At 39.6% G+C, this 24,177-nt stretch overlaps 1 protein-coding gene across 1 annotated transcript; it reads right to left on the reverse strand.

Moving 5' to 3' along the window:
* Nucleotides 1–3,438: 3,438 nt before the first annotated feature.
* LOC127463088 (transmembrane protein 68-like) lies at nt 3,439–21,513 on the reverse strand. The gene is made up of 7 exons (XM_051772141.1): nt 21,381–21,513; nt 15,193–15,523; nt 13,834–13,998; nt 10,918–11,111; nt 5,968–6,028; nt 5,428–5,567; nt 3,439–3,543 (listed from the first exon to the last, which is right to left on the reverse strand). The coding sequence occupies exons 2-7, from the start codon at nt 15,518–15,520 to the stop codon at nt 3,439–3,441; spliced, it is 993 nt and encodes a 330-aa protein (XP_051628101.1). The 5' UTR covers nt 15,521–15,523; nt 21,381–21,513.
* Between the last annotated feature and the right edge of the window lie 2,664 nt (nt 21,514–24,177).

The following is a 24,177-nucleotide window of genomic DNA, read 5'->3' on the forward strand; positions in this document are numbered from 1 at the left end:
GGGCGGGAGGCGCCCCCTGGCGGAGCGGGCGGCATGGGCGGGGCGGCCCGGGATCCCGGGATGTCAGAATCCATTAGGCGGGAAAACAACTCCGAGATCTTCGAGGTCAACCCACGACTGAACACCACCGTGTCAACTAGAACATGGCACTAAGTGCCACGTCCAGCCCTTCCTTAAACAGCTCCAGGGATGGTGACTCCACCACCTCCCCGGACAGCACATTCCAATGTGTAATCTCCTGGCACATTTTAAGACTATGTCCTCTCGTCCTGTCACTGGTTGTCTGGTAGAAGAGACCGACCCCTACACGGCTACAACCTCCTTTCAGGCAGCTGTAGAGCCATAAGGTCCACCCTGAGCCTCCTCCAGGCTGAACAATCCCAGCTCCCTCAGCCGCTCAGCTGTGATGCTCGCTGGAAAATACTGGGTCCCACCCATTCACCATGCTGCCTTCAGCACCACTCACTTCCCAGCCACCCCTTCCCAGTACCTGCCAGCCTGGGGTGAGTGTAAGCCCACTTCTCGAGCCCCGCCAGTGGTGCCAGAGCAGCAGCAACAGCAGCCATACCTGGTACCACTGCTGCAGGAGTACCCACGCACACCCACTGCTGCAGGAGTACCCACGCACACCCACTGCTGCAGGAGTACCCACTCATACCCGCAGCTGCAGGAGTACCCACTCGTACCTGCAGCTGCAGGAGTACCCACTCATACCCACCGCTGGAGGACTACCCGCTCCTTCCCACTGCAGGCAGTCAGCATTCTGGACAGCTTGCACTTCGAACGTGGCATTCACGGAGCTGTTGAGGTATTCCTGACTGGTCAGCAGACTTGGACGTAATCCCTGGATTTATATATAAAGAAAAAATAAAAATCAGTCAAAGAAATAAGCAGTGTTCCAGTGGCGCCAGGTGCAGCTCCAAACACAGAGGTTGATGTAGCTTCCCTACCTTCTGGGACGACATGTAACTCCACCATGGCTGCTTCCTCAACCTTAGCAGAGGTGAAGTGGCCAGAACTGGCTGTGAGCTCTTTCAGATCTGTGCTTCCCGTTCTTTTCCGACTGGCTGTCTTCTACATTCACATCATCTGCCTGTTCAACGTCTGCGGCTGCTCAGCTGTGCATTTGTATAAGTCTGTTTGCACTGTCACTCAATTAATTGGTCACAGCACCAAGCCTGCCAGAGTTCAAGAAGTGTTTGGACAGCACTCTCAGGCACATGGTCTGACTCCTGGGGCTGTCATGCAGGGCCAGGAGTTGGGGTTTGATGATGCCTGTGGTTCCCTTCCAACTCAGGATAGTCTATGATTCTATGATCTTATTATTTTTCCAGTGTTACCAGTAGGATATTTTTCCCCAATGGAAAAGCATGTAGTTTGAGCTGGATAAACCTTATATGCAAAAGGTTATGAAAACAGGATTTCCCTGCATTATTCACTGGGCAAACTATACCCAAAAAGAGTTGTAAATGTTAATTTCATTTTGAGGCAGGCACAGGTCATTTGCATTTGCTGTTTTTAATTTCTTTTTTGTTGTTTGATGGAGAGGCTAAAAATAAGGGTAGCAGGGGAGTGGTTTGATTTGCAATTACAATTCTATTTGTATGGCAAGCCCTGGTTTCTATAATATCAGTTTCTAGTACTAATTTCTATAATGTTGTGCTAAAAATAGTAAAAATTTAGAGGGATCCACTAAAATAGTATAGTAGCTGCTTATTATTAGAGCTGTATTACAGTGTCTCTGGAAAAAATTGATTAAAATTTTTTATTAGAAAAATCACATATACATCACTCCTCTTTCTCAATAATAATTTTGTCTATCGTATTGAGATCCCAGAAAATACCCTTCAAACAACTGTGACAGAAGACAACTAACAGAAATTAGTTGTGTAATACAACTTCATGGTTTGAATTCCTGTTCCTGTCCAGGTGTATCAGTCTGCATCTTGGTTTGCTTCAGTTTATCATTTCCTGTGCATGTCGAGTCTCTGCTGGGAGAAAAATCCTTCTGCCTGTATACAGCAATTATAGTTAAAGTGTTCAAATAAAAATACCTACACCTTAGGAGAGATTTGAGATTTTTTTCAGGACAGGATTCTTGTCTTTTTGCTCCAGGGAAATAACTCACCTGTCTATCTGCTCCCTTCTCCAGATGTGCAAAAAATATTTGTGGAGAAGCAGCATGGGAAGAATTTATTCTAATCCAAAGAGTAGATTTAGTTTTCTAATGAAAAATGGGCAAATGGTGTATACAGTCCCTTAGATACTATGTAACTTTTTAGGATGTTGAGGGGAAAGATTATGTAGGTATTAAAAGCACAAGAATGAAAAATGAGGCACAAAAATTACCTCTCTTGGTGTTTGAAGTTAACAGACTTGGTTGCATTTAATGGCATATTGGATAGATTACACAAAGTTCTCCCACTCCCACCCGTAACAACATCCCACAGCCTGTAAAAACACATTCCACTTTGTAGCAAGTTCCAGTTTTCCACAAATTGCATTAGGATGACAACACTGCCTACGTCTACCTTTCCAAACAGACGTTTCAGTTAAATCCGTATGGAAACAGCAGTGTTGCAGTACTGCATTTTTAGGCAAACCACCGGTGATGATAAGCCTCAGGGTTGCATTGCCTAAGTAAGCTACCCCTACAGTCTGTTCCCTGTTCACCGGGAGAAAAATACAGCACATCCATACTGCACTCGCTACATCCAGGGATTTTCAGGCTGGGGGCAGCCTCATCCACTAAACAACTATGGTATGGTGCAATAGTGCATGCACGTACCAGATCAAACTTGAAACTACTTTCTGCATGTACTTGCATAGCACTACACTGAACCACATCCAAAGTCTTGGATGTAGCAGTCCTGCTTTCCAGGGTGCGAATCACTATTCTGATGTGTTTGTAGGAGTCTATTATCTGTTCTAATGGGATTATGTCTCTTTGTGTAGTCTCTAGAAAAATGCCTAAGCAGCAGATCATCAGCTAAAGTGAGACAGTTTCTCTTCTGACACTGTCTTGCATGGGGTCCAACAGGGAAGGTGCCCACTGTGGAGTGGTCTCTGGTGGGACAACACTGACTCTGAGGTTCTTCTCTGAGACTGGACTGTGATCTGCTCAAAACACAAAACCACAGATCTAGACAAAACTGCTAAGGCTCTCTGAGTAAGTATGTACTTGTTTTAGGAGCCAGGGAAACCCTGGCTACATGATTTCCTTTTGGGGAATTTAGCTGTTGCATTGCTATTATACGTAAGTCATCTTCTTTAGTCTTTCTGAGTTCAGGATATTCTCGAGAGGTTAACTGTTTTCTTCTGCCAAATCTGTAGAAACTTGTAAATTAAACTGGTTGAACACCAACTATTAGTCACCAGTGCTGTAGGACATTTTTTTTTACTGTATGCTGTAAAAACAACAAAATAAACATAAGCATTCTAATCGCTTTTACGACGTTTATCAAATCGCTCCAGTAAAGCCTTCCATATGTTGCCTGGAAGTGTTTGGTGCTTTCTTATGAGAGCCTGGACAGCAGTCTTTGTCTGAAAAGAGAAGAGAAATTTGCCTTTACAGACCTGCTTATGCATGGAAGAATAGTATAACCCCTGACTTCTGAGAAGTTCAAGAGGCACTGGGAAATTCACTCATAAGATCCAGTCTAAGAAAAAAAATGTCTTTTATATTAGCTAGTTGTCCTACTGACACTTTTCTTGGAAAGGAAAGGAACAAAAACATTGATTGCAGTTTGGATAGGCTCAAATTACTGAGATTTAGTAAAGCTGGGCATTACTAAGTCAAAGTTGCCTTTAACACATACAAACACTAAGTTTGTGCAATCTCCATCCCTGAAGGTTTTCATCAAAAATGCTGGTCAAAGCCTGACTAACCTCATCTGATCCCATAGCTGACCTTACTGGCACTAGGAATTTGGAGCGGGAACCTCTGTCTGTCCTTCCCAACATGAATTCCTCCGTAACTGGATCATATGCAGCACGCATATAATAAGAGAATTCATAATATTCTCTACATGAGATTCAAATGCAAGTTCAGGAAGAGAATGCATACAATATTCTGTATTTCTAAAAGAAATAAGAAATTATCTCCTTTTGGTTTTCTTTATGTATTTAAGCTTGAAATAAGGGTACTGATCTACTCCACTATCTACCCCAGAGTCATGGTAGAATATCACTGGGAATATAAGAAAAGAGTAGCTGAACCTTTCCTGACAGGTTCATGTCCTAATTCCTTTCCAGGGCAGGATCCAACAGAGGTCAGCCAGGCACTGCTCACCTCAAACGCCCATTAACCTGCTTTTTTCTTTAAGTAATACAAGGCACAGAAGACCTAACTGTACTCCTGCTGAAGTGGGTGGTGGTCAAAGTGGGTGGCCAAAACCTTGATTTTAACAAAGTAAATCAGCATCATGGGAAATTTCAATTTCAGTTTTGCAGGTACACAAAATACTGTTCCCCCAAAATACAAGAATATAAATAACAGTAAGGGCAGTCATATTGCTTCCAGCCTCCTAAATATGCTAAGACCAAACTCCACAGCTTGCTGGGGCAGTTCCCTTGTAACAGACCGAACCTGTCTTTCTGGTTTCACTTTTGTGAAGCCCAGAATCTGCAGCAGACCCTTGAAAAAAGGAAAAAAGAAAAAGAAAAGAAAAAAGATGGAAAAAAAAAAAAAAAGAAAGGAAAGCTGGCATTCTTGCACCTTTTTGGGAGCAGCAAGGTGTTTTTTCATCAGTGATTCATGACAAGTGTTTTGATCCATGTGCTCCTAGCTCATAGATTTGTTTATGTTTTTGCATAAAGCCCTCTCTTCACCTTCCATGACAAATTTTAAAAACTGTGTTTTCTGTTTAGCTTAATATTTTGAAAAATGCCTAAACTCTGGATCTACAAACGCCTTTATGCTCCTGGGAACCACTGATTTCACCAAGCTATAGGTACTCAAAATATTTTTATATTTTGGATGCAACTCATTTTTTTAACATTTTTCTTTTGACAATGAGACTGAAGCTCTTGTGGAACTTTTTTCTAGAGCCCTATGCTATTTAGAGAAGATGCTCAAAGTTATTTGTTATTTATGAAATTTATTTTCATGGTTACTGAAAACTGCACTTAAAACATAGTTTACATCATTTCAGTTATCAAAGTTACCAAAGGCATGGGAGAAACAAAGTTAACATGCCAAGAAGACAGAGTTCACACATTCTGAAAGGATGAGGGCATCCCAATCAACTATTACTATGTCAATACTTACTTGTAGGTATCCCTACATTAAATAATCACGGACCTCAACTGCCCATAGCTTTAACAAGTATATTTGTCTTTATTGAAGCATGAAAAAACCTAGCTTCAAGTACATATATAAGAGAAGGCAAAGTACATAGCTCAATTTTGCAAGGAGAAATAACTTACCTTTTCAACTAATTCCTCTGTAGTTATATTCGGATCGTAAGGGATTGGCTTCCCAATGTACGTGCGAAATTTGACTGGAAGTCCTCCATATGGAGGAATAAAAGGCAATCGAGTACTTTCATATAACTGTCTAAAAAATCCTGAAATAGTTTAAGGGAGGAAAAAGGTGAGATTACAGCCACAGAAAACAATCCAAACTTGAAATCTGATTAATGTCGAAGACTTATTAAAAATGCATACTTTATCTGACAGCCAAGAAGTTGTTACAGGATTGAGGTAACTGTCCACCAAAATAAAGCTCAATAGACCTAATAGATCACTGAAATAAGACTGAATTAAAGAATCAAATCACACAGCACAAACCAGTTATGCACAAGCTATTTCCATATCTGAGATACCTCTAACCCATAGCAACTGTGTTAGAAAATGCAAAGCAAGCAGAAGTCTGAAAAGCAAAATGTAAGAAAAAAAGCGAGAGAAATCTGAGAGAAAAGTGGAAAAAGCATTCCAAATACTTAAAATATATTTTTAACTTCTTACTTCTTTCTTTAAATGTCCTATAGCCTTCACGGACATTTTGAGTATACATTGGAATGATGGGCTAAGGGATCACAAAAAAAAAAACCAAAACAGTGGAAATGTTATACCAGGTTTGAATTTATGTTTTAGTGCCTGTTAATGCAGCTAAGAAAATCACTTGAATACAGAAGATAATTATCAGTCAGTTAAGTAGCAAACAGGAAATCTTGATATAAAAAATAAACTCAAGAATAGAAATAAAATTCAATTTCTTAGCTCCCACAAATATCTATTTTAAAGCCACTATCTGCAAGGAAAATTACTGACATTGTATTAGGGTTTATATAACTTTTATGTTATATATTTATTGCAGTACCAATGACTGGAACATAAATGAAGTTTTGCTATTTCCTTGTCTAAAGGTTTCATCACAAGTGGTGAATAGGAGAGTATTCAGTTTGGGAAGTCTAGCAGAAAGCAACTAGACATTCATGGTTGGCTCATCTGCTTCTCAAAGAAGGGTCTCACTGAAGCAGTCACGTCTGGATAATATTTCACTGGAAAATATTTCTGCAGATACCTTAGACAAATAAGGCAATTGTATGTCCTCACTGACCTGGACTACACACCTGCTGGAAGGTGGATACTTAGGCAGTTACAGAACAAGTTCATTTCGTTACTGTGACTAAAAAGAAACACACTTGAGATACCTGCACTTGAAGCAGTCACGTCTTACAGCCTGAGGTAAGATTTCACAATTTGTAGACAAACTGACAGTGATTGTATCCATATATGCAATGATTTTTTTGGCCACTATTGTCCTCTTTCCTTTTTTTAAAACATATTTTGAGCATGTTGTTGGAATTACTTGTCCATAAGGTAATGAAAGAAGACTTTTATGCTGTTAAGAATCATTACCAGAGAACAGAAAACCATAGGACAAGAGAAAAATGAGCAAGAAAACCACCTAAGTAGAGCCTAACAAGTAACTCAAAGTATTGGAAACCACTAAAAGGAAAAAAAAAAACCCTGACAGATAACAGAAATATCAAACACACATAAAGTTTTTATGGTAAACCCTTCAGAATGAGAAATTAAGGTAAATTATTAGATATAACCCCTTAAAAATAACCAGTAATATCTTTTAAAAACACGTGAGTACTGGATACTAAAAATACCACAGTTGGCTTCAGCTATTGATTGAATACTGTATGTCTAACACGTAAAATGCTTGAAACCCTCTGTCATACAGACAAAACACTTTAAATTTTAGAAATAGTGCAAGAGAAATACATCTTAGGCTATAAAGAAATCTGGCAGCTACAAAGGCTATTCTCATACAATGATCAGCCATTGAGGTACAGAGTAGGCAGCAACCTTCAGTCCCTAAGCTGGAAAAAACAGGTACACATATAAAATCTTACATTTGTAAAGCAGCACAGTCAGATCTGCAGTAACCCACGGATTTATATTTGCCGTGCTGGAATTGAGTTGGATCACAACCAGTCAGCTTGAAAATCACAGAATCACAGTATAGCTGGGGCTAGAATGGACCTCTGGAGATCAAGTAGTCCAAACCCCTTGCACATACATGAGAATTTTATAAACCATAGTCTCTGTTTATCTTTTACCAAAATAGAATGGAACCAATTTTTTGACACAGATAAAATTCAGGGATCTTCAGAAACGATCAACCCTCTCCATTAACCTGTCAAACCAAGCCATAGGCAGAGGTATTTCTGAAGGTAAGGGTATTTCTGAAGGTCAGGTCCCTGGCATAGATAAATTTGATGGAGACAAATACATGTCCCAGAGGCACTTTGAGTCATAACATTAAATAGTAACACTCTCCTTCTCTGGCTCCTTAAGCAGAGTAATTGCACAAGATGAAGTGGAAACTGAATGTGGAAACCTTTAGGCAAGGACTGAGGCTGAACCTATCTTCATTGTTTGCTTTTCTTCAACTTTTTCAATGAAAGAACTATTGAACTTCCGTAATATTGTATGAAGAGTGGGAATGTCTATTCATATATAAAGTTGGTTTTGAAATCCCTATTCAAGTCATCTGTGGCAGGTTATTAACCACAATGTAGTCATTTTGAATAAAGTGCGTGTGGTTCTTTGGTTGATGGCTACACTGTATGTAGAATAAATTCAAAAAAGGCCCTTATAATTCTATTTTGCCTTCATTCAGGATCCAAGCAAGTATTAGCAAAATATATATGAATTGCTACATTATAGAACAAGTTCTGATAGTTAGATGAGCCAATGCCCGGTCTTTGGTCAACGTACAAGACTGTTCTGGTCAGTATTGAAAAGGATGCAGCAAGAACAAACAAACAATCCATTTTAAAATTTGTCAAAAGATGGGATCCAGTTGCTACTTTAATATTGCCTCCTCTACTGTTAAACGCACGGTACTTTTTTTTTTAAGTGTTTAGTTACCTAAGGTGTGTCCAATCACAGATTTCCAGAGAAATATCAAAGATGCAAGCTAATTACAATGATGCCTATCACACAGGGATCCACTCAAACCTTCTGATCATTAAAAAAAGCCCAAACTGAAGGAGTACAATAATAAGTAATACAAGAGTGCACAGCACTGTAAAGGTAAGATAGGATAGTAGTTGTCAAAGGATAAAATTCTCTCTACCCTCCTGCTAACAGTCCTATATATTACCAAACATTATGCAAATGACCACAGGATCATTTCACACTGAAAGAATCTTATCCTCAATGAATACCCGATTCATTAAATAAAATTTTTTTAAAAACCCACAGATTTTGTCAATAGAAGGTGCTAACAATTTTAGGTTAGCACTATTTCCATGTGCTTCTAAGTTATGTAAAACTGGTAGAATTAAGAGGATTACTAGCGAGGATTTTTGTGATGTGTTTTGATCAGGGTGGCAGTCTATGTAAGGGCACTCAGAGTTTTTTGATTCAATTTTTATTTAAAAAAACCCACAACCTATTACACTGTATTACTGTAAGGTTGCAGGTGAAGGGAAAACATTTGGCAATAGATTGTTCAAATATTTGAAGTAGCTTGAAAATCAGATATGAAAGCAAAATCACTAGAAATCACTCAAGTTGTTAAAGTGACACTTCTTTCTGACTGTTTGAGTATATTATTCACTTAATACATAAGAATACTATAAGGGAATTCAAAATGTCCATATGAATGGACTAAGTTTATCCTATTCACATTCTGGTATTTTCCTAGTAGCAGTGCTGTACGGGCCCGCACAATATATAAAGTATGGAACATTTACCAGCCCACACTTCTGAGAAAAAGGACAGGAAAGGGAACAGAATCACATCAAACATGACTTTTTAAAAGGCCACATAGCAAGACATTGATGTAGAAATAGGTCTCCCAGCCTAAAATTACTTTATCCACTGGGTAAGTGCCCCTAAGTTAATTCTAGTGTTTAGTTATATCCCCACAAAAATTCAGAGATAGAGTTATGAAGAAATATTAACCTGAAGCATGAATTTTGCAACTCCAGGTACTTTGCAGTAGGAGCTATAGCACAAGAGACCAAAACAAAGCTTGAGAAGCAACAGATTGGATGGGGTGAGAAAGAGATATAACTGCACAGAAATCTGAAAGGAATGGTAAGAAATTCAAATTTCATGGGAAGAACTCAACTCCCTTTACAGCTTCTCTTATATAGACAGAAAAGTTTAAGTGGAAGGTCAAAGAGCACTGTAATTGATGAGATATTCATAAGAATAAAAGTAAAATTGATGGTTGTGCAATTCATGAGAAAGCAGCAGAAAGCTCATGGCAGAACAGATGAAACCTGGATTTGCAGCAGTATTGTCAGACACAAAAAGCCCCAGGTATGTTAAGTCTCAATTAAGGCAGAAAACTTTTATCTAGTGGTGATGGGGATGAGAAGTGGCAGTTAGGAAAAAGACAGGGTTGCTGCTCATTTAGCTGTATGCCAACTCAAATAAAATAATTTCCTATGAGATACAGGTTCATAGGTGGATTTAGACAGAAGAAGTCAGAGCTACTGGTAGAAGGTTGTATTTGAAGATTATCACCCATATGGAAACTGTAACTGAAACACTGGTCATGTGTATAGTGGTGGCGTGCAAACCAATAGAAGCACACCTCTAGAGGATGCTGAGGATCTGACATCAACACTGAACACATTTCAGTGTTCTGTTTTTATGTAGAACTAATTCTTCTTTGGTACCACTGACTGAATGCTCATTTGCAACTGGAGAGTATTAGGTCCCACTCCTGGTTTATTTTCAGCCAAATGAAATGTAGCTCAGGTTCCTTAATGTTCCTTAATGTGAATGACAGAATGGTGAGTGAGATGAAAAAACTGCTTCAAAAGTGCCCACATGAGTCAAACTCAGATAGTGATGTAGACGTACCTTGGGTTAGTTGATGCTATCTTTCACAAACATGAAGAAAAGTAAGGGAAAGGACAAAATCCTAGACCCTCCCAGAATAAATGAGAAGAAAGATAAAGATAATACATTAAAGAGCCATATGAAAATGTCTGGGTATATAAAAGCAATTAAGATGTAAGTAGGATGAGAAAAAAAGAATGAAACCTTAGGAGAATCTGGAGAAGGACCACAATGAAGATTTCTGAAGTACAGCCAAGATGAGACACTGGATACCTGCATGATGGAACTGTAGACATGGAACTGCAGAGATGGATGCTTTGCAACAGTCAAGAAAAAGTTCAGTGGTTCCACAAAATCCTTGCTCCTTATGGATTAATGTGCTTGAGTAAAGTGATGTGAAAAGGTAAAGAAATCTTTACTTCTGAACCATGTTTTTTGCCTGGAAGATTTTCCAGCAAATACCCCTAAGCTGCCTTTTATAATGAAGCACGTATGCAAAAGGTATAAACTGGGATTGTTAGTGGTAGTAATAATAATAATAATAATAATAATAATAATAATAATAATAATAATAATAATAATAATAATACTCACCACTTTTGCATCTAGAGCAACCTGAGCAAAACCTTTTCTATTTCCCCACATGAGCTGGTAACTTTCATCACTGAATAGTGCTTCTCTAACTCCACCTGGTGAGATGGACACCAAGTATCCATTCTTGAGTGCAAGGAGACACTCCTCCCTTGTGCCTGGTATAACACCAGTCACTCTCAATAATAATTTAAGTCCTGCAATAAATAAGTAGCAAATGCATATTATTATAACAGTATATCACAAACACTGCTTGCATGTAGGAACCAGATTACAGCTAAATGAAAATGTACTAGATATATATTTAGACTAAGACAAATTTTTATGAAGGATGTAAGACACTTACAGAGGAAATATTGGCAAAATGACAAAGACATGAAAATATTTTTGCCCAAATGTTATGAAGATGAACCATCTTATCAGGAGCATCTCAATAGACTAATGTTTCCACATGCTATTTTCTATACTTATCAAAACACCCACTTTGCAAGCAAAACTTGTGCATCATAGCTAGAAATCTGAAAACAAGTGTCTATTCCTCTCTCCTTCTTTTTATATACTTCAATACAGGGGAAAAAATCAGTACAATAAAGATTACTGCAAAAATAAATACTTGAGAAGCATCTATTTATTTTAAAAGAAAATGTGATGTTTAACATTTTAAACATTTAGTTTTCGAGTTGTTAAATTGTGTATTTTGTGGTTAAATTGCAAACTACGTGGATCAATTTGGACTGCTATAAGACTTAAGATGCATGAATGACAGAAGTCAGCGGGGCAATTTCAGCACCACATGAACATTTCAGTCAATCTCCTTCCTCTGTTTCCGTAATTGGGATTTCTCTAAAAGACAGATTTAGAAAGATGGAAGCATTCTATGCTTTCTTATATTATATTCACATTGTAAATATATTGGTTTGGAATTCCCATCCAACTTTCCACAAACAAGCATTTCCTCAATCTGCAAATTCACTGTTTGAACAGCATAATTTGCGAAGAAATTTTTTTATAGTAAACGTAAGCAATAACTATGGACTGCCAGAACTGGTGCTTAGCACCAGACCTTTGACAAAGGTCTGCAACAGAAACTTTAGAAGACTATGGAAAACACAGTGCTGAATCTTGTAATTTTATTTAATCTCATTCAAGGTACCACGTTTGATAGATCTTTCTGTCAAAGACAGATGCTGACTTTGTTTAAGCCCTTTGTGAACTCAGATATATATTTTGGTTTTATCCTACAGTCAGGAATGCCATATCCTTATTAAGTGAAGAGGTACTTCGTTTGCTTGGCTTTAAAACTTTTTTAACTGTTAGGAATTATAATGTATCATATAAACATTTTTTCACTTCTTATTCCCCTTTTCCAGATCACACAGAATTTTGCATCCCTCAGTCATTTAAGACTTCTGTCTTATGTACTGTCTCTTCAAAGGAAGCTATGTCAGGCCTCTGATCATCATTGTTCTTTTTTTGTAACTTTATTACTTTGCAGCTACTCTGAGATGTTATTAATTCACAAGAATTCTCCTGTAACTGTGATTAATCCTATAAATAAATTGAACTGAGGTTCAGCATATGTTCATGAGCATTCTTTAAAGAACCTATCCATGAAGTGTAACATTTCTTTGCAAAAAGCAAGTAAATATGGTAGAGCACGTTAGGGAGAAATTATGCTCAGGCTATTACTTTTAGCCACATTTTCTACTAATGCAATGGAGAGGTCTGATCTCAATTATTTGTGGTCTTTTTTACCAAATGCCTTTTTGTAGCCTTTTTATAGGTTGACACCATATTTGGCACCTTCTGTTCCTCTAGCATGAACATAATTCAAACAATATGTTATGCAGACACCAATAGTCCAGAAATTGCACAGCTAAGTGTGTTACTAAGTCCTGACAATGGTGTACTATACATTTTTAATAAAAATCTGTGCTACAGACACTTCAATTTGAAACAGCACTCTCTTATTTATCCCTTAAAAAGAGTCTCTGTTGCAACATTTTGCTAAGCTTTCTCTTCTTTTGTGGGTACTGTAAAAAGCCAGTCTTCTCTTGACAACTTCATACTTCTGATGTGCTTAGTACCACTTAGTACCTACTAAATGCACTTGTAAAAAATTGTCATCTTTCTAGGGGTACCTGAACATGGTTTTCACATCAAACTTGCTTCATACTACTTGTTTTCAGTGTTTGAACAAAACTTCCTTTTCTGAAGAGTATCCTTCTACTTCTAAATAGATTCCTTTACTCTTTATTATTATAATAGCTTTTAATATAAGTAGTATAAAGGTTCCTTGAAATAATCTCCCTGATATTCCTTTGGGATGCTCTTCTTTATGCTTTGTTTTTATAAAATTGACATTTTTTTGTTTCTCTGTATCTTCTCCTTTTCATTATGGAATTTTTCTTTCTTTCTTTCTTTCTCAGTGTACAGTGTGTTGAATATATTGTGGTGGCCAGTATTACAGAGCTCTCTTCAAGAGTAAAATCTTCAACAAAGTCATACTCCACTGCAATGCCTACCCAATGTAGAGGGCAAGTAGGTAACTGATATCCTACCATTCCCTGAGCTCTTCTGCACTTCATAACCCACTGCTGACCACTCAGCACTAGGTCAATAATAGAGTCTTACCCAGCACTTTCTACTGAGGCGTGACATTACATCTCAAAAGGAATTTAAATCTATTCATTGGTTCTGGAGGGTTTACCAATGTTTTCACTGAAATGACAGGACATTCTACCTGTTTGTCCTGTTACATCTACCAAGTTCTTGTTTAAAAGTCTAAAAGCAGTCTTTTAGTTTGAAAGCTCTCTTTAAAGCGTAGCAAAGTGTTTAAAATCAAAACCAAAGTTCACCAAAACTAGCAACAGGTTGGGTGAATCCAGAATGCTTAAATACAAGGGAACATGTTTTTACCTGGTAAACGAAAGACAAAATGATCAGCTACTGACAGACAAAGTCTTTTCTTCCAGAGAAACAGCCTCGACAAAAAGTAAAGGTAGTCTACAGGAATAGCTCCATGGTAATACACAAGAATGCCTGGTCCTTCTGGTAGGTTTTCCACACCATGAAGCTCATAACCTGTTTGGAATGGAAAATATTACACTGACAATGATATCTGTTAATCATATGGCAGTTTAAAGAAAACCATTTACTGTCCTTTGTTAAATGACTTCCAGAGAGTTGTGAAAGTCTCTGCAGTAGCATTTAAAATAATTAGGTTCTGTATCAGGCAGAATGAAGAGTTTGGGATTTTACATAATAAAATGTTTCTATTTTTGAGAATGGTGAGATGTTTAAATTAAAACCACAATCTGTAAGAATTCCAAAGAGAGGTTCTCTACACGAGAGTGAAATGTATTCACTTCACAGTGGGAGGGAATTTCCTCACAGACATGGACTTCTATGAATCCTTGTCCTGGCTCTTCCTACGTTTGAGTTAGGTTTTAGGTGGAGCCAGATTAGAAGGCTAATGTATACAAAGACGTGGGAAAGCCATAGCTTCTGCCAACTAAGAGCTGTGTTCCATCTTGTCTGCCTGCATCTCCATCCCTGCTACAGCTCCTGTCATGAGCTGTTTGGATGGGATTGGAGCAGGCAGAGACCTAGGAAGAAGTGAAGAAATTTTTATATCCAGGATGTTCAAAGATTAAGGGAAAAGCATAGCAGGATAGCAACACAGCTATTAGTCTTCATCCTTAGAATGGTAAAGTTACCTTGTGATAGTCTTAAACCACGTCTGTGGAAAGAACAAGAGCCTAGCAGGCTGCTGAGGATTTTCCTACGGAGTGGGGTGTGTTGAAAGTATCTGAAGGTTGAGTGTAATGATTCTGTAAAGTCAGGTTAGTTTTTAAATTCTGACACAGTACAAACTTAGATGTGATATCTAATTACTTCTTCATCCATATAGCTCTTAAAATTATTTTTAATTGTCACAACACAAAGTAGTTTTTACCAACTAAAAATACAGTAATTACATTTCCAACTAGAACTAACATCAACATTGCATTTCACTCTGATACCATATACAGAGAAATGCACCTGCCTATCCACTTAAGAGAAATTTACCCCATATTAATTAATTTCTCCCTTTCATTCTGCTTATTCTATATTGCAATCAGTCTTCGAGACAGAAACTTTTGGGTTAGATGCCATACAAAGTACAATAAATGTAATTTATTTGCATCCATTTGGAAGAAAAAATTAAAATTAAAACTACTGTGTATTTACTACTTACTGTAATTCAAAGCTTCAGACAAGTCATGTCATACTTACCATGCCATATTCTTGCATATATATCCCAAAAGCTTGCTATGGTTTTCCTTGCTCTGTCCCAAACATCACTCAAGGGATCTGCTTCTAACTCACTGTTCCTCTGATATATTAAAAGTGAAATATTAGAAAGGTAAATGAAAAAGCCAATTGTTAAAGGAACTATAAAAAAAACTAATATTGCACTAATTGTGAGTGAGGCAATGATCAAATGAAAAAGGTATTGCTTCAGGAACTCCACAACAGTCCATTCTTCCAGTCCGTAGACAAGGCAGCTGAGGTCGGTCATTGGTATCGGTCCTGAAGTGCAGGATTCTTTTCCACCTATCATGTCCTGCATGGAGAAGGAAAAAACTCAGCTGTAGTTTCTAATCATGGAAGTTTCTCAATTTAGGCAAAAAGCTTTCTGTAGGTACACCTGATGCCTATTTTGGCATAGCACAGGTTCAAACATTTTGTCTCTGTCATGCTAAGATAGCTGCTGGCTATGAGATTACTGTATGTGTTTATGGATCCTTTTTATACAGCTAGATAATATGGGCTAAAAGGAGAAGGGCTGGAGTCCAAAGAAGCCTTAGGATCCCTACAACATGGCTGATCAGATTATTTCTCTGTGTAAGTGTAGCTTACATTTTAGAATCTCAGCAGAGGGTAAGTGGTAAGTATTTTCAGCAGTGTTAGCCAAGACTGCTGCCAGAGGTGCAGGCTCTCCCCATCCTCTGCAGAGAGTCCAGCCTAGGCTTCTGCTCCCTCCCCTTTTGGCAGTAAGGGGATCAAACAGCAGAGTGAGCAGCTGAAGGGCCAGCAAGCAAAACCAGGGCAGTCGTGGCTCCTTCACAAGGCCTGTAAGTGCCTGGGGCAGCATTTGGTATTGCTGGGAGCACTGGGAAAAGCAGCTCTTCACCCCTCATCCATACAACAATTCCAATACACCCTTCTTTCCAATCTTCCAGCCCTAGCAAGGGCCAAGAGGGCTCCATGGCCTTACTGACACGTTTGCCACATGGAGCTCTCAAGTTAGTCTGTTCCTACAGTGGACCCTCTCAGCCTAACAACAGGTAGTGGTTACCCTGGAATGCAAGAGCACTTCAGCACCCCTGGCTGCTTTTAAGATTTTTGAGCGTTAGCCGGAGACTTAAACATTGCAATCCAGTTCAGTAATCCATAACTGAATACAGATTTTATTTGCCTCAATCAGGCTGCTACTTGTTTAACAAGTTTTCTGCTCCAACACCAGAACAAGTACGTACAAGAAACAAATCGTAATTGCCACAGTCAGTGCCAGGATCATAAAACACAGCAAGCCCAGACTTTTCTAACTTTATGTCTTCAGCTGCACACTTACATGAGCAAACCTGCTGCACCTAATCACTCCACTTTTGCTTTCCTTCTTTGAAGCCCTGGGTAGAATATAGGGGTGGACTGGTATAAAGCACAGCTCCCTTCAGAATTACGGATGAGAAGGAGTACAGCAAACAGCAAAAGCAAAAGGCAGCCACAAACAAACACTAGAGTCTAACATTCAGTAAGGCAAGCAAGCCCCATGACAAGCCCTGTGCACTGAGTAGCTGCAGTAGCTATAAATCTGGTCTTCCACATTCCAATGAAATCTGTCCTTATCTTAAACCCTTCAAACTCCATACTGGACACCAAAAAGGACCATTGTGGTTTAACCCCAGCAGGCAGCTGAGCACCACAGAGCCGCTTGTTCACTTCCCCCTGCAGCGAGATGGGGGAGAGAATCAGAAGAGAATCTCTTGGTGTAAGACAAAGACAGTTTCATAGGCAGAGTACAAGCTGGAAGGATAGTAAACTAGGAGCTCAAAGGAAGTACATGCTGTATTAAAAGATGCTCAGCATGGTGTAAACAAAAGAAAGTCACAAGAATTAATACAGAATTGTTTATATCCTGATGAGTGTTTATATCCTTTATATGCCTGACTAAGATATAGGAAAATCTAGAAACTGTCACTGAAAAGCGATTTTATCAATAACATCAAGCAAAAAAATGAACAGTCTGCATGATTCAGACATTAAAATCTCTGCTGAGACAGTGTTCAAGAAGGATAAAGCTAGTGGTGTGGTGCTACTCTACAGTAAGTTTTTAATTGCTTAAAGTTGCTGATAAGAGCACGGACTACAAATCCTCAATGCGTGCAAAGCATGCTATGCTGACAGAGCCCAGGAGATCACATTAATGGCCTGTCTCAGGATACTGAATCAAAAATACTGAGCAGTACCTGGAATAACTCATTCAGCCTGCAACAGAGGGTGAAGGAAGTGAGTAGATTTTGCATCATTATGGGGGCTTCAGATCTGGAACTGAGATTAGTACAGCCAGTACCAAAACTGTCTTAAAATCACAGATAAAATCCATATCCACAGTAAGTACATCAATAGTAACCCCTTTATGATATGGGGATTAATTTGGATATATGGATCACTGGTGAACAAGAGATCGTATAATCAATCTACCAACACTTTAAAGATTAACAGGTACCTTCTTGTACCTAACATTCATTTTAAAACCACCTGAAATTCCCTCTGGCCCCCGATATTCATTTCTAGTAACTTGAAAGACTAGAGATAATCCACAGGATTGGAACAGATTTAAGATTATTCGTAAACCCTCAAACACAAGTAATTGCAGACTCGGCAGCCAGATAAACTTCTGGCAAGATAACTGAGAAGCTGGTATGTGATGAAGGTCACTGATACCACCCTACAATTTTGTGGGAAACAGACCTTGTAAACAAATTCACCACCATTCTTTGAAGGAAGTAGAGGTTTCATAGCTTGTGCAGGTGTCATGCACATACAGTTTTACAGGGGCTTCTCAAAGAGTCACTTTAAGCCACATATAAGCTGCTACTTGAAAGTTGCCAGCCCCTTCCACCAGCCTCTTGCTGTATGTTCTCACCCCCAGGTTGGTCTCCAACAAATCAGCTTGGCTCCCTGCTAACAGGATGCCTGTGAAAATGCTGGCACAAGCAAAACCAGCCTTGGGAACAGCCCAAACTTAAGTTGGCCTACGGGTATTATGCAAGAATATTACTGATGATGCTTGATAGCTCTTTTAAATGGAGCACATATGAAATGGATGATGTCATCAACTAACATGACGAAAAAATATCCATCAGTGGCAGAATCTCCACCAAATAAGAACTGAGTCTACATCCTACATTATTCAGTATTTTCTGAATTTTCTTCTAGTATTAATAGGATGTTTACATTGATCAGTGTAAACAATGTAACATCCCATTGATTCCTCTTCCTCCATCCCAATTTTTATCTAACAGAAAATCACTTGCTGGCTGGAAGATCACTACCTTTAACCTTGTTTGCTCACAGACTACAGTATAAATGAAGACTTTAACTTATTTATTTCTGATTTTAAGGTCAATGTAGACACTGAAAAAAGCTTTAGAAAGAAAATAAAATACTTCAATGTGCAAAATCATACTTTTAAAAAAGCTACAAAACAGATTTTAACAGTACAGATTGGACCAAAGACACCCACAAGTAGTTGGGTACACATGGAGTGAGTTCACCTCCTGCCAGCTAGTCTGGGTGGGTGGGATACAAGCTAATTCAACATCATTCCAGTTGAATCCAAGAGTGGAGAAAGAATAAATGATTGATAAATTGAGGAAAAACTAGAAGTGGTATGGCTTTTTCTGGAAATTGTTTGCTCAACCATGGTTCAGTTCCTTCTCACTCAGTTCAGTGGTACACTACCTCCAATAATTCATAATGAAAGAATGAACTTTGATCACTGAACCGTGGACCCTGGTTTTTGGACCATATGATGTGAGTCACATCATTCCTCTTTAATGCCACTATAGCATCAAAGGACTACAACAGGACAGGACTTCTATTTTTCCATGTTCTACTGGCTCTCACCAGTCCCTTGCTGAAACCACAAACACAGTTTCGAAGCTTTCTTTCTATCAAACACCATATAGGAAGTTACTACATTTGAGTGCCTATTGCAAGGCTACTACTAAAAACCTTCTTGATCGTGCACTAGGAGACAATGCAAGAGTGTTACTGCAACATATTTGCTCATAACTGTTTTTGTTACTCATTGCCCTAAATGTCAATATTTAAAAGAGAAATTTTTCTTATGCTTTTATCAAATCTGAGCCAGGAGCAGCTGCAATGTTCTTCAATACTGAATATCCTACAAAAGGTTAACAAGTGGGTATAGTATTTTATTATTGAAAAAAAACCAAACATTTTTTAAATTGTCTACATTTTTTTCATCTTATCGAGTGATGGACTTAGAGCTACTGTTCTGAGTGATTTCATTGTTCTCTACAACATGTGCGTTGACATATGAGGTATTTGTTTGGGCTCCACCTATAAAGCACATCGAATTCCAGAGTAACAGCTTTATCTATAACATAAATTACAGATGATATCAGAGAGAAATTAAACTATTGTCTCCCTACTTAAAGGGGAGCTCCCCTTTCAACAAAAGTCTCCTACAAGTTGTTCAGATCCTGAGCTCTTGATGAAGCATCATTTGTTGATAAGGATAATCTTACCAACACTATAATCCCAGGGAAGAACAAAGCTGTCACAAGAGACCTATTACAACAAAATTAAAACCTTGTATCTGGCTTTCAACAATGACTGAAGGATTATAATATTGGTCTTGGTGCTCACCAGTTTGCTCCGGGCAGTAGTATAGCAGAGCATAGTGGGAAGATCAGTGTAAAGTAACTGCAGACTCTTCTTGAGATTATTTTTTGACACCTGTTCTCTTGTGGCAGGCTTCTACTCTTTCATTAAACTCAACTGCTCTGTTTCACAAGGGGACTCATCGAACAGTTACAGTTCTGCATCTTACCTTTCAATGTAAATGACATTCCAGTTTTACATTTCCTGGATGTTTTGTGGCAGTTTCATGGAAAATTACTCTCTTGCTGATCTCACCCTGTCAACACCCACTTTATTTGGCTCCATAAATCCACCCTACTTGTACACTCCTATGTTTCTAGAGCTTTCCCTATCTTCAGTACATCCACTCCAAAAATGAAGGGTCTATCCCCTCAGGAAAGAAACTACAAGCAATTACAGTGCCCAGTATCCCAGCTTTTCACAGACATTCCACCTTTTGCACACACTGAGGATACCTAACCTGGAGTATTGTTTCCCATTTACAGCCTCAGCAAATCTGGGTAACTGAATTCCCACTCAGGTTTGATTGAGCATGTGGAAATCAGGCACTACCCTGACCGAGCATACTTGCTCAGCTCAGTTCCCAGAAATGTGGCAGGTAAAAGCTGGAATAATAAAATCATAGACTCATAGAATGTTTTGAGTTGGAAGGGACCCTAAAGATCAACTGGTTCCAGCTATGGGCAGGGACATCTTCCACTAGGTTGCTCAATGCCCCATTCAGCCTGGCCTTAAACACTGCCAGGGATGGAGCATCCACAACTTCTCTGGGCAACCGGGTCCAGTGTCTCAGCACTCTCACAGTAAAGTTCTTCCAGATATCTAACCTAAACCTGCCCTCTTTCAGTTTAAATCATTCCTCCTTGTCACTACATACCCAAACAAAAAGTCCATCTCCAGCTCTCTCGTAGGCCCTCTTCAGATACTGGAACGCTGCCACGAGGTCTCCCAGGACCTTTCTCTTCCTCAGGCTGAACAATCCTAACTCTGTCAGCCTGTCTTCACAGGAGAGCTGCTCCAGCCCTCTGATCATCTTTGTGGTCCTTCTCTAGCCCCAACAGGTCCATGTCTTTACTGTGCTGAGGACCCCAGAGCTGGATGCAGTACTCCAGGTGATGTCTCACACCTGGAGCAGACTACAGGGGCAGAATCACCTCCCTTAGCCTGCTGGCCACCCTTGTGATGCAGGCCAGGATATGGTTGGCTTTCCGAGCTGCGAGCACACACGGTCGGGTGTATGAGGAGCAGGATCTGAGTTCAGTGCTGGTACCCGTCCTGCTCAGGCACAAGTAAAATACAGCAAGCGCCTTTTCCTCCACCTGGAAACGTCATTTAACGTTTCCAAACGTCAACACTGAGAAGACTCGGGCGGTTTCTCCCATTTCAGGCGCTCAGGGACCCTCCCCCGTCGCCGGCTCCCCGCGGGGCGACAGAACCTCCCCCTCCGCCCCGTCCCGTCCCGTCCCGTCCCGTCCCGTCCCGTCCCGTCCCCCCGCCCCGCTCACCTGCCCTGAGCGATCGCGCCGTCCCCCGGACCCCGCGGATGGGGCCCCGTCTCGGGATAAACGCGCTGCCACCCCCGCGTCAGGGACGAGGAGGCGGGGCTGGGCCTGGCAGCACCAGTGGGCTGCGCGCTGAAATCTCCATTTTTAATTCTTCAACAATAAAAATCTTTGGGCGGGCGCCGGGGGCCCCGCCCTGGAGCGCAGGGGTGGAGACGCCGCTTCCCATCACCGGAGGACAGGGGAGACGCGGAGTCTTCGGTGCAGTTCCCTGGTTGGAAAAGAGAAGCCTCCCCGGGACGTGCTTCCAGCCAATTCATGTCTACGTTGATTAAGAAAACTTTCAGAGTGTCATTGACTGCTGAGTTGAGAACATATTTTTGCAAAGAGAATGGTTTTGAGAATGGTTTTGCAAAGGAAAGAATCTCTTCAGAAAGTTTAGGAGAACTGTGTACCACACAGACTTGAGGTATAATTAAAGTAATACAGAGATGGACTGTGCTATTGTGGCTAAATTAAGCAGAGGAAACCTGAAACATAAAAAATACCTTTATGTTGTACTGTTGTTCACACTATCGCTTATGTGACAGAGGTATTATTGAGACTGATAAGACCAATAGGTACCACTTTTAAAGTTCAGAAAATCATTAATCCAACCTGTTTAAGACAATTGATAGAATTTCATTGATTTGATTTGATTTGATACAGAACAAGAAACTGAGGAATAACGGTGACTTGCTGTCGGGGTTTGTTCTGCTGACTGAAAATATTCAGTAATACTGTAAAGGAGATTTCCAACGCCTGTCCATTAGGATTTATTCCCAAAGAGGATTCTTCAGCATCAAGACTTCCTCCGAACTTTTGAGAGGCTTGCTTCAGCAGACACAAGCAATTAGCTTGCCACCTGCTCTTCAGAAGACTCGGAGGATAGCAAGCACTGCTCTAGTCTCAGCATCTCCTCTTAACATCCACATTCATCCCAGTTGCAGCCCTTGCATGGCTCCCATGAAATAAAACACGTGCCTGCAGTACATTTCTTCCCACACATGCACTATGCTGTAGCTGTGGTTCAAGGGAAGTAGTTACAAACCTGCAAAAAACCATCCACCGGAGATGCTTTCCTATTGGCTTCTGGCTACTATGACTCAAGACAGACTTGTTCAATAAAAGCTTCTCTTGTGAGGGAAGAAAAGACTTGATATTTCCTGTCTAGCATGAAGCAGCAAATCATTGGAGAAGTGGTTTTGCTAGTAGAGAGGTCAGTAGAATGCAGATATAAAGTCTTTATGTGGCAAAAGTACATTTAGATGACCAGTGCAGATAAAGTGTTGCAGATAACACTTACTGGGCAACACCAAATGTAGCTGAAATAAAGTATTTTTTTTTGTTTGCATGCATATATCATCATCATGGCTGGGCTTTGCGAACGAAGATTTGGGGAGGGCCCTACCCACGTTTGTTGCAAGCACGTTGGTGGCTAAAAAGACCAAAACAAGATAGATGTGTCTGGTTGCAAAAGGCACAGCAGAAAGACTCCTTAGGTGGTATATTCTGCAAGGCACGATTCTTTCTGCGTTCTTTTCTCCTCAAGGGTGATCCTGCGTGCTTTCTCAAAAGCATCAGCAGCATTGAAGATAACATGTCTCCAGACCTCCTGATTGGAGGCCAGAGTAGACCAGTTATGTTGATCAATATGGCCAAGGCTGAGATGTTGTTTCAGGGAGTCCTTGTATCTTCTCTTCGGGGCTCCTCTCTTGCGGCAGCCGGTGGCAAGTTCACCATAAAGCAAGATCTTAGGGAGGCCGTGGTCCTTCATCCTGGAGATGTACCCTGCCCAGCGCAGCTGTGTTCTCAGCAACATGGCCTCAATACTTGTGACTGCTGCTTGTTCTAGAACAGATGTATTGGTCACATAATCTGACCAGTAGATGTTTAGGATTGTATGTGTATATATATGTATATATGCACGTGTATACATTTTCTTGTATTTTCATGATGGTGTACTGTCGTGCAAAGAGTCTGGATAGAAATGCAAGAACAAAAACTGCTGTTGAAGAACAGAACTAGAATGAAATAACAGCCATGATAATACAGATATTGAAAAATGCATTGGAATAAAGAGTACTGAATAGCATAGTGTGATAAAAAAAATTGCTTTGCTATCTTTGCTTTGACTTCTAATTTTTTTTCTTGCAAGTCATCTTGAAGAAAACTGTATTAGACTTTTTCAGAGTATCATTAGGAATCCAATAGGGGCCTCTAGCAGCAGATTTGGATATGAAGAGGGATTTCTAGTGATAGACAAAACTACTCTGAGAAATTCATGTCATTATATGAAATCAGAATTTAGGCATTTGAATCTCAGGGAGTGGGAAAGTATATTACAGAGGTACAAAATTTGAAACAGTCTGGAATTTTTAGGCAAAACAATGGTCAAAAGTTTTAGAAAGAAGATTCAAAAATACCTACCAATACCTAGTGTACAATGTGTACTATCATGACTGTAAAGTTTCTATGAGAAATGGAGTAAAAAGAACTGATTGGTGTAATAAACTGTATCTTGTGAATCAGGAGCATATGTTAAACTTCACCTAAAAATAAAAGTAGCAACCAAGGTGAGATAGAAATAAAAAATTAATAGGGCTGAAAAACTACTTTGCTCTAATTTTGAATTAAGGTAACGAGATGGAGAACTGGCAGATTGATACTAAAGATCACTAAGCTGGGAAGGAGTGTTGACATGCTGAAGGGTAGGAAGGCTGTACAGAGGGGTCTGAACGATTGTGCAAGACAAACGGTA

The sequence above is a fragment of the Manacus candei genome, unplaced genomic scaffold (genome assembly GCF_025592945.1).
Source record: "Manacus candei isolate 608988 ecotype Guabito, Panama unplaced genomic scaffold, ASM2559294v1 h1tg000008l, whole genome shotgun sequence".
NCBI lineage: Eukaryota > Metazoa > Chordata > Aves > Passeriformes > Pipridae > Manacus > Manacus candei.